At 50.7% G+C, this 11,342-nt stretch overlaps 1 protein-coding gene across 1 annotated transcript; it reads right to left on the bottom strand.

The window, feature by feature from the left end:
- Nucleotides 1-5,558: 5,558 nt before the first annotated feature.
- On the bottom strand, nt 5,559-5,894 carry LOC122042646. Its single transcript, XM_042602882.1, has one exon. The coding sequence runs from the start codon at nt 5,892-5,894 to the stop codon at nt 5,559-5,561; it is 336 nt and encodes a 111-aa protein (XP_042458816.1).
- Between the last annotated feature and the right edge of the window lie 5,448 nt (nt 5,895-11,342).

Below are 11,342 nucleotides of genomic sequence, written 5' to 3' on the forward strand. Positions count from 1 at the left end.
TCTGCTTTGGTAGAAGAATCAGAGACAACATCTTGCTTTTTTACTCTTCCAATAGATAAGATAATCTCCTAAGAAAACATAATATCCTGTGGTAGACTTACGATCTGTAGAATCACCACCCCAATCTGCATTTGAATAGGCCCGCAACTCCAAGTAGAAGTATAAGGATAAAGAAGACTATGAAACTGGGTACCTCGAAGATATCGAAGGATTCGAAGCATAACTCCCCAATGTACTTGATCCTGTCCGAAAGTCGATGAGATGGATGTTGGAGACGTGGCGCTCCAGCTGACCTTCGGTGAATTTCTCTCCAGTCCTGCAACACAAGCAGCGTCAGTGCTGAGCCAGGGAAGGGGTCCCCGGCGATGGCCCTCCGATGCTCAAGTCAGTATCCGACGAAACAAGAAGAAGAAGCAAGAAACAGAGCAACAAGAACTGTAGCACAACAGTAAAATATCACATACCTCCGCTGAAGCTTGGACCCCCACTTTAATAGAGTTCCGGAAGCGCGCGGGCATGTTTCCCAAGGCAGGCATACATCTCAAAACTTTTCCTGAAAAGACGTGTCAGTAAAGTGTCTCTGACACAGTACCTTAACAGGCCGAGCATATCTCTAAAGTGACAGTGAAAGCTTCTGCCGTACGATCATCTATCTGACCATGCCGTCTGTCAGCGGCACTAGCTCCCAAAAGGATATCGAAAGATAGTCTGCTGTGTTTGTTGCTTGGCCGAGCGGAATAGCCGCTCGGCCGAAAGTCTACTATCCAAGTATTGTCTGTTGTCGGGCCGAGCGGGATAGCAGCTTGGCAGGAAGTTCACTGTCCGCGTGCTCGGTTGATGTCGAGTCTACTACTAGGGCGAGCGGGATGGCCGCTCGGTCGAAGTTGAACTATTGATGTCATGCCCTGATGTCTTGCCGAGCGGGGTTGCCGCTCGGCTCGGCTTCTGCGTGCCATCTCCCTTGAGCGTCAGTTTGATTGCTCCCCATGTCGAAGATAGTGGGCGAAGCCTAATCTCTGGTAGGAGCATGATTCTCCTAACTGACGGATATCATCCACCCGTTGATCGTCTTGACTTTGACCTCCTTTGACCCCCACCGTGGCAGCAGGGTGGGGCCCTTCACCATCACCGCATCACAAGCCTCCCACTTAAGTCTAGTCGAAGGAGGCTATAGTCTGATTGACTGGACAACTGTTCGAGTAGGTTTCCTCCCGATCGACCTTCGTCATTGTGTGGTCCCCGATCGAGCTAAGACCAATCCTCACCGATAGGCCTATTGAAGCTTGTCGCTCGGGTATAAGTATGCTCCCTAGATTCAATCAACACGACGAAGGCTTGCACTTGTAAAAATTCTCCTTGGGCTGTCTTGGGCGAGCGCGAGCTAGGCTAACGTCATTCAGATTTCTTGAAAATCATGCAAATCCCCCCCTCATTAAGGCTGAGCATGTTCCCATGCCTTCATTAATTGTCGACCCGTGGTGGTGCGCCACATGTCACGCCCGCTGCCGCCGCACGCCTGACGTGATAGGCGTGATGTGACGTTTGACGGTTTGAATTCAATGGTGAGATCTTGGCCTGGGTTTCCACGACCTAGATCGGACGGCTCTGGTCGGCCGATCCCGAAGTTTATAAGCCCGTTGCACCTTCTCCTCTACTACACTTCTTCGAGCACTCCCGGCGGTCGTCTGCTTCTGTTTTCTTCGCTCTCCGGTGACACTCCGTGCTTCTGCTCTGGAGATCTCGACTTTACCGGTGACCTTTCTCCCGTAAGCCTTCTCCCCATCGCATCTGCCTTCTCTCTTTTTCTACATTTCTTTTTGTTTCGGCGATATTCCAACGACCTTCTTCTTCCTTGGATCATATTTCTTCCCCTCCGCCTTCTTTTCATTTTTTGCTTTCGCGATGGCAGGTTCTTCGCAGCCGTCTGCCTCTGTCCCTGGACTCTGGTACACATCCATGAAGTCTAGGTTTGATGGGGGTGACGCTGAGAGCCTGCGCGATGCTTTTGAAATTCCTTATGATCATCAGATCATTCTGCCTTCTTCGTCCGATCGGCCCAATTCTACACCGACTGACTGCCTTTGTTTCTTCCAAGACCAATTTATCGCCGGTCTGTGGTTTACCCTTCATCCTTTTATTCCAGCAGTTCGTAAATATTTTTGTATTTCCCTTCCTCAACTTGTGTCTAACTCCTTTCGGCTGCTGTACGGAGTCATCATCCTATTTCGTCTGCACGACATTCCTCTTACCCCTTAGATGTTTCATTATTTTTATTACCCTAAACTGTCCGATCGGAGGACCTTCCTCTTCCAGTCTCGAGTCGGTTTAGTATTCTTAGATAAGATGTCGACCTCCAACAAGCACTGGAAAGAGTATTTTTCTTTATCCATCTTTCTGAGCGGCCAGACTTCTCGACCAGCTGGCAGCTCGAAATGACGCCTTAACCTCCTCTAAAAAACTACAAGAGCCGATCGGACTACTTGCATGCAGCCTCCATGCTGGCCGGTCAGAAATACGACATCCATAGGCTGCTGTTGGAATGTGTCCTGTACATCTTCAGCCTGAGTCTGATCCGCACCCGGCTGGCGACCAGCCTAGGTATGAAGCTCATTTAATTCTTCCTTTGATGCTAACTGATTTCTCTTTCTCTCTTGTAGTCGAAGTCATGATGCAAGTGCGCATGGCCATCAAGGCGAAGCTCAAGGACGCCGTGATCAATGCGGTGGTCGTTGAAGAACTTGCGAGCCGAGGCCGGCAGCCGGTCGACTCCCATGAAGATCCACTCGGTGTGAGCAAGGAGACGCTCGTTGTGGTGGGCGAATGGATGACCAGCTAAACTCCCAGTGTTGGGGAGGCTGAGGGTTCGCAACAATCTCCAGAGCAGCTAAAGTCCGTCCAAGTGGAGGAAGTGTCTGACTCGACATCCTCAGGAGAGCCGTTGATCAGCTGAAAAAGGCACCACGCGAAGCCTTCGTCGCGGTCCGCTTCCTCGGGGGTGAGGACTGCCTACTGGGTCAAGACTTCGAGCCCTATTCCAGAGACTATGACTGCTACATCATCCAACCGGACTCCCTCAGTAGCTGAGATGCCACAGGGAACCATCGCCGCGCCCCCGATGGCCTTCATGCCGCCACCTTCAAAGCCCTCGAAGGTTAAGAAGTCCAGCATCCATCCGGCATCCGCCTCCCGGCCGTCTGGCCAAGTGACCTCAGCTCAATCGGCCCTGAGCGGGCAGCGACATATCACGGCGATCCTCCATCTTCCGACTGAAGAATACAACGAGCCGAGTGCTGGTTCTGGAGGCCCCGAGCACTAAATTATCATACAGGGGCCGCTCGCCAAAATCTGGGAGGACGCCCAAGCTCGCGCAACGATGATGCCTCCGAGCGCACTTGCGAACAGCCACACCCAGATGCCCACTGGGGGTAAGTGTTCCCTTTGTACTTTCTTATCTTACCTTCGATCGGTGCTGCCTTCTTCTTGCTTGTTCACAGTACTAGGTGGAGAGTCTGTCCATGTACCACAGGCTCGCGTTTTTGAAAGAGGAAGTAAAGCAGCTAAAGGCGTTGAGTAGCCAATCCTCTGCCGCTCAGGAAAAGACAGACGCCGAGGTGGTCAGGCTTCAAGCCGCTCTAGAGAAGAGCAACAAACTACTTGAGGCCGAATGGGCCAAAAGCGCCAGTCAGGCCACCATGTTGGAGCGACTTAATAAACAGGTCGCCACTTTTGACAATAAGATCGAGTCGGTGACCGCGCGGAAAAATTGGGCCATCGCAGACCTCGATGAAAAGAATAAGGAGGCTTGAGCTCTCGCCCAGAAGCTGAAGGAGGCCGAGGACTTCTTGGTGGTCAAGCGGAGCAACCGCTCAGACGAAGAAATGACCCTCCGCGACCAAATTGCCTCCAAGGATGCTGCGCTAGCCGCCGCAAAGGATGAGCTGGAGGGCTCCCAAGTGACCTTGAGGATTTATCATGATACTGAGGGAAGTAGGTTTGATGCCATGAAGCAAGCCTACATCCGCTTGGACACATTCTACAATAAAGTCACTGACCGGGCACTCCGGCTGTTCTATCTGGTGATCGACGGGATGATCAACCAGCTCCAAGAAGGAGGCCATTTCTCAGTTGCCCTGACTAGCAACGTCATAATCCGGGACAATCTCACGATCGCTCTACCAGACGATGCCCTGGACTATCTTGAGTGAGGTTGAACGTTTTTGTAAAATGCAAAATTTTTGAGGTTTAAATGCATGTTCGTCCGTTTGGACAAGTTTTACCTCACATATTTTTTGACTCCTTTTGATTATTTTCAAAAGCTCATGGCCTCGTTCATAATTATTCTATCAGCCGATCGACCCCTCTGGTATTCAGAGTCCATGATTACGTGGTCTCCCGCTCGGCCTGGGAGTATTTTAAAGAATAGCACCGAACGATCGTTATATTCTGAAGACTTCGAGCTTTTGAGTAGCCCAGACTCACAGTCAGCTATTCATCAATGCTTGCTCGCTCATTGAGCCTCGAAGGCTGCTCGATCCCGAACGGGGGAGACAAGGAATCCGCTAAGCTGGCTTGAGACCAGTGAAGACCACTCGACCCTGAACGGGGGAGATAAGAGAGTTTCTAACGCTGAGCTCGTGGCTTAAATGCAATTCGAACCCGATCGAGCGACACGGGTGTCTCTGACTTAAGGGTTTATAGTCGTCGCTCGACTATTAATGAAGACTTGGATTTTAGGTCGCCGCTCGACCGTTGATGAAGAATATGCAAAGGCTCGAGTTTAAGGTCGTCGCTCGACTGTTGGTGGAGAAAAAAGTTTAATGTTGCCGCTCGACGATTTGATGTAGACCCGCGTTTAACGTCGCCACTCGACGATTTGATGTAGACCTCAACCATTGTAAGCACGCGTTTAAGGTCACCGTTTGATCGTCGATGGAGACGAGGGTTTAAGGTCGCCGCTCGATCGCTGGTGAAGATAAGAGTTTAACGTCATCGCTCGACGGTTTGATGTAGTCTCGAGTTTAAGGTCGTCGCTCGATCGTTGGTGGAGACAAGGGTTTAACGTCGCCGCTAGACGATTGATGGAGACAAGGTTTTAACTTTGCCGCTCGACGGTTTGATGTGATCCTGGGTTTAAGGTTGCCGCTCGACTGTCGTCATGAACTCGGGTTTAAGGTCATCGTTCGTCCGTCGTCATGAACTTGGGTTTAAGGTCAACGCTCGACCGCTGAGAAGGATGCACTTCAAGAGACCTCTGCCTTTTTATTCAAAGTTTGCCCTGCGCTCGAGACACACAAGAAACACAGTACATAGTATATTCACTTGCACACCTCTCATCCAACCCTGTTGAAGATGGTTCACGCTCTATGGCCTCTCGAGCCGCCTTCCCTCTTCGTCCTCCAGATAGTAGGCGCCTGAACAGAGCTTCTGCACACCTTGAAGGGTCCCACCCATGGTGCCTCGAGCTTAGCGACGTCACCGACCGACTTTACCTTTTTCCAAACAAGATCGCCGACCTGGAAGGACCTCGAGATCACTCCCTAGTTGTAGTTCTGCTCCATTCATTGCCGGTACACCGTTAGCCGAATGACTGCTTTAGCGCCCGTTTCATCCACCAAGTTGAGCTCCATATGCCTCCGTTCGGGATTCCCTTCGTCGTAGAGCTGCACCTGATAAGACTCTACTCCGACCTCCATGGGGACGACTGCTTCACTGCCGTACACCAGCTGGAATGAGGTTACGCTAGTCACCTCCTTTAGAGTCGTGCGAAGAGACCACAACACACTAGGGAGCTCGTCGACCCAGCTGCCTCCCAGTTGGTCAAGCTGAGCACGTAAGACTCTGAGGATCTCCCGATTGGTGACTTTGGCCTGTCCGTTTCCCTGAGGGTAAGCCATCGAGGTGAAGGCTTGTTGGATTCCATAGCCTTCACACCCTTCTCCAAGTTCTCGGCCGACGAATTGTCTTCCGTTGTCGGACACGAGTCAACGTGGAATTTCGAACCGACAAATAATGTTTTGTCAAATAAATTTGATGACCATCCACTCTGTGATTCTTGCCAACGGCTTGACTTCTACCCACTTCGAGAAGTAGTTCACCGCAACGAGTAGAAGCTTTTGCTGACCGATCGCCATTGGGAATGGTCCAATGATATCCATGCTCCATTGGTCGAATGAGCATGATACTGTGGACACCTTCATTTCCTCGGTCGGTCGGTACGGCAGGTTGTGATACTTATGGCAGGACAGGCAAGTTGCCACCATCTGAGCGGCATCCTCCTGAAGGGTCGACCAGAAATATCCGGCCAGGAGTATCTTATGGGCTAATGCGCGGTCACCCGGATGACCTCCGCAAGAGCCTTGGTGCACCTTCTTCAGAATGTATTCGACGTCCTCCGATCCGACGCACTTGAGGAGAGGCCTGGAGAAGGCTCTCTTGTAAAGCTGATCGGCGATCAAGGTGAATCACCCAACCCTTTTTTTCAATAAGCCGACCTCCTTCGGATCGGCGGGTGTACCTCCCGAACACAGAAACTCCGTCAAAGTTGTCCTCCAGTCGCTCGGGAAGGTTATTCCATCCATTCGGTCGATGTGCGCCACAAGCGAGACTTGTTTGTTCAGCTGACCTATGATGATCGGCGTCTATGAACTGGCTAGCTTCGCTAACTCATCCGCCGCTTGGTTTTTTAATGGGGGGGGGGGGTCTTCTGTACAATGATCTCCTGGAAGTTGGCCTTCAGCTTCTCGAAAGCCTCTGCATAAAGCCTCAGCTATGCATAACTTATTTCAAAAGTCCCAGCTAGCTGCTGGCCGGTGAGCTGGGAGTCCGAGTGGATGAGGACTTTAACTGCTCCCATGTGTCGAGCAGTCTATATATAAGCCAGCTACAATGCCTCATACTCGACTTCGTTATTAGTGGCTCGGTAGTCTAATCGAACGGACAACTACATCCGGTCCTCGTGCGATGAGATAAGCAATAGGCCGATCTCACTGCCTTGCCGAGTGGATGAGTCATCCACATATATCTTCCATGTTGCTGCCGACTCGTCACTCTGGACTTCTATGACGAAATCTACCAAGGCTTGAGCCTTGATCTCCACTCAGGGATGATACTGAATGTCGAACTCGCTCATCTCGATCGTCCATTTGATTAGCATTCTTGATGCCTATGGGTTGAGAAGGACTCGTCCTAGGACACTATTAGTCAGCACGATGATCATATGCGATAGAAAGTACGGATAAAGCCTCCGAGCGGCTAGAATTAAAGCGTATGCTAGTTTTTTTAGACCGGTGTAGCGAGATTCAGTATCCTTCAATATATGACTCAGAAAATATACAGGCTGCTAATCTTGGCCATTCTGCCTAACCAAAGCCGATCTAATGGCATATTCGTTGGATGATAAATAAATCCATAGTGGCTCACCCACAACTAGCTTAGCTAATACAGGCAATGAGTTCAGATTCAGATACTCCTTCAGCTCCTCTAGCGTCCAGTCGTACTCAGCATCCCATTGGAACTTCATGTCTCGGCGAAGCACCTTGAAGAACGGCAGGCTCCGGTCAGACGACTTGGATATGAACCTTGATAGCATCGTGATCCGACCGGTTAGCCTATGAGCTTCCTTCAAGTTTCAAGGCGGCGACATATCTTGCAAATCTTTAACCTTACTTGGGTTGGCTTCAATGCCCCACTCGGTGACGATGTAGCCTAGGAAGTGTTCACTCTTCGTGTTGAACAGACACTTGCTCAGGTTCAGCTTTATTCCATATGTCCTTATCGTCCGGTAAGTCTCGTTGATATCTGCACATAGGTCAACAACTCAGAGGGATTTGATCAATATGTCATCGACATATATCTCCATATTATGGTCAATCTACCGTCGAAACACTTTATTCATCAGCCTTTGGTAGGTGGTTTCGACGTTCTTTAGTCCGAACGACATGAAGTTGTAGCAGTATGTCTCGTCGGCCATGATGAAGCTGACCTTCTCCTGGTCCTCACGAGCGAGTGGCACCTAGTGGTATCCTTGATACACATCGAGCATGCAGATCAGCTCGCAGCCTACCGTTGAATCTACCATTTTATCTATCCTGGGCAGCAGATAGAAGTCCTTCGGGCACACCTTGTTTAAGTCACGGAAGTCGATGCAGACCCGTCATTTGTTGCTCGGCTTGGAGACTAGCATAACATTGGCTAGCTAGCTTAGGAATTGGACTTCCTTGATATGGCCAGGCTCTAGTAGCTTCTCTATCTCCGCCCGGATAATCACGTTCTGCTCCGTGCTGAAATCCTTTTTCCTTTGCTTGATCGGTCGAGCGTCCGGTCGGGCGTGAAGCTCGTGTTGAGCCACGCTCGGGGAGATGTCGGGAAGCTTGTGGGTCAACCAGGCGAATATTTTGTGGCTTTGTTTAAGGCAGGTGACCAAATCTGCTTTCTTTTTCTCCTCCAGATCGACGGCGATGAAGGTTGTTGCCTCCGTTCGGCTAGGATATATCTGGACCTCCTCCTTTTCTTCGTATACCAAAGTGGGAGGTTTTAAGTGATAGTGTTTACCTCTACCCGTAGAGTCTTCTGAGAGGCTTTCGCCTCGGTCTCGACCATCTCCACATAGCAGCACCGAGCAGCTAGTTGGTCGCCTTTGAGCTTGCCCACTTGATCATCCACTGGGAACTTAATCTTATGGCAATAAATCGACACCACCGCCCGGAACTCGTTGAGGGTCGGTCGGCCCAAGATGACGTTGTAGGCCGATGGGACGTCCACCACTATGAAGTTGGTGGTTTGGGTCCTCCTCAACGGCTCTTCTCCTTGTGAGATGGCCAACCTTGCTTAGCCGATCGATAAAACTTCATTTTCTGTGAATCCATAAAGCGGGGTTGCCATGGGCAGTAGCTCGCTTCGGTCGATCTGCAGTTGATCGAACGCCTTCTTAAAAATGATGTTCACCGAACTCCCCACGTCGACGAAGGCCCGGTGAATGGTGTAGTTGGTGATCACTGCTCGGATGATCAGAGTATCATCATGAGGGATCTCCACTCCCTCCAAGTCTCTCGGACCGAAGTTGATCTTGAACCTTCGACCTTCTCCTGGCTACATCCCACGGTGTGGATCTCCAACCACCGATCATATGACTTTCGGGCTCGATTGGAGTCACTACTGGTCGGGCCTTCTGCGATCATGCCTATTTCTCCTCAGGAAGTGTTGTTCCTGTTTCCTTCTTCCCGAGCGGATGGTCTATCTCCCTCGACCCGGATCCTGGAGGGATCAGTGTCCTCCGTTCGCCGATGTTGGTGATGCCGCTCGGGCTCCCTTCTTTCTTCCTCTCGCCACCCAGTCGATTGATGCCTTTGTCGTTGATCGGGGGAGGGAGATCGACGACGATATCCTCTCGAGACCGATCAGCTGACAATCGGTGTCAGTCCTTGGCAACCCCTCGTGTTATACGTCACTAACCGGTAGAATGAACAAAAAATAGGCGTCCATACCTTGCCCTTCGATGCCTTAGGCCGACCGTGTTAGGATCGATGGTCGCGGCTAGAGAGGAGGGGTGTGAATAGTCGACCCCAGTTTCACGTTTCTTTCTACAAATCAAGTTAGCGCAGCGGAAATAACAATAATAGAAACGAAAGCGGAGAAATCAAACCTCAACACGCGTCGATGTAACGAGGTTCGGAGATATACTCCTACTCCTCGGCGTGTCCGTAAGGTGGACGAAGCCTATCAATCCGTCGGTGGATGAGTCCCCGGAGAACCGGCTAATATATATATACTCCTTTTGGGTGGAGAAACCTCGCCACAATCTTTTTGCAACAGCAATAAGGAGTACAACAGTAGAGAAAGCAAACAAGAACAATCGAAATGTAAAACCCTTTGCTTGCCTTCTCGTTGTCGACTGGAATCCTGATGAAGCAGCAACTTCTCGGATCCAACAACAGCAGCTAGAAAACCAGCAGGGAAGCTCACGCGAAGCTTCAGCAGTGTAGAGCTCAACAAAGGTCAGATCGCAGGAGCAAGAACCGTTCAGCAAGAAGTTGTTAAGCCTTCACTGTAGTAGCCTTCTTATATGAACCTGCGAAGAAGACAAAGAAGACACAGAAAGGAATCTAGACGTTGTGTCACAACGGCTAAGCCTGGACCGATCAGGCTCCATCCTGATCGGTCCAGGAGGTCCCTGATCGGTCTGTGGACCGATCAGGCCCTATACTGATCGGTCCCCAGACCGATCAGCCAACTCTCTGTGAGAGTTGGCTTTGAGGCCTGATCGGTCTGTGGACCGATCAGCCTATAGGTGGATCGGTCCACAGACCGATCCCCCTTCCTTTCTCTCTGCCTCTGATCGTTTCCTGATCGGTCTGGTGACCGATCAGATAACATACAGTAGCATACTGTTTGGTTACTAATCGGTTACCAGATCGATCAGATAACCCAGTGTATCACTGGATCGATCCACTGATCGATCCAGCTCTTGGTTTTTGCCCAAACCAAGTCCCACGCCTTCCAAACCAATATCCGGTCAACCTTGACCTATTGGTATCACATGCTTAGCATCTGGTCACTCCCTTGACCTGCTAAGACTCCCTACCAAGTGTCCGGTCAATCCCTTTGACCCACTTAGACTTTTCTCTTCGTGCCAAGTATCCGGTCACTCCCTTGACCTACTTGACCTTCACAACACCAGATGTCCGATCAGCCTTGATCCATCTGAATTTTTCCTTGTCCAGCTTCACTCACCAGGACTTCCCAACTGCCTAGCTTCACTCACCAGGACTTTCCCTTGCCTGGCTTCACTCACCAGGACTTTCACCAACTGCCTGGCTTCACTCACCAGGACTTTCACTTTCACCTAGCTTCACTCACTAGGGTTTTCACCTGGCTTCACTCACCAGGACTTTCACCAACTACCTGGCTTCACTCACCAGGACTTTCACTTTCACCTAGCTTCACTCACTAGGGTTTTCACCTGGCTTCACTCACCAGGATTTTCCATCTGCCTTCCTGATCTAGAGAACGAGCTACCGAGCTCTCTCTGACCTAGTCCGGAGAACGAGCTACCGAGCCCTCTCCGTCTTTCACTTCCGGTCCAGAGAACGAGCTACCGAGCCCTCTCTGACCTAGTCCGGAGAACGAGCTACCGAGCCCTCTCCGTCTTTCACTTCCGGTCCAGAGAACGAGCTACTGAGCCCTCTCTAATAGTCCGGAGAACGAGCTACCGAGCACTCTCCGACTTCCACTTGCCAAGTTCCCATACTTGGACTTCTCCGTGCCAAGTCTTCATACTTGGACTTTCTCCCGTGCCAAGCTCCCTGCTTGGACTTTTCCCGTGCCAAGCTCCCTGCTTGGACTTT

Source organism: Zingiber officinale, chromosome 1B (genome assembly GCF_018446385.1).
Source record: "Zingiber officinale cultivar Zhangliang chromosome 1B, Zo_v1.1, whole genome shotgun sequence".
In the NCBI taxonomy this organism is placed as follows: Eukaryota; Viridiplantae; Streptophyta; class Magnoliopsida; order Zingiberales; family Zingiberaceae; genus Zingiber; species Zingiber officinale.

Excerpts from the sequence above, each read along its gene's own strand:
- LOC122042646 (XM_042602882.1), bottom strand. The coding sequence starts at position 5,894 with ATGGCTTACCCTCAGGGAAACGGACAGGCCAAAGTCACCAATCGGGAG.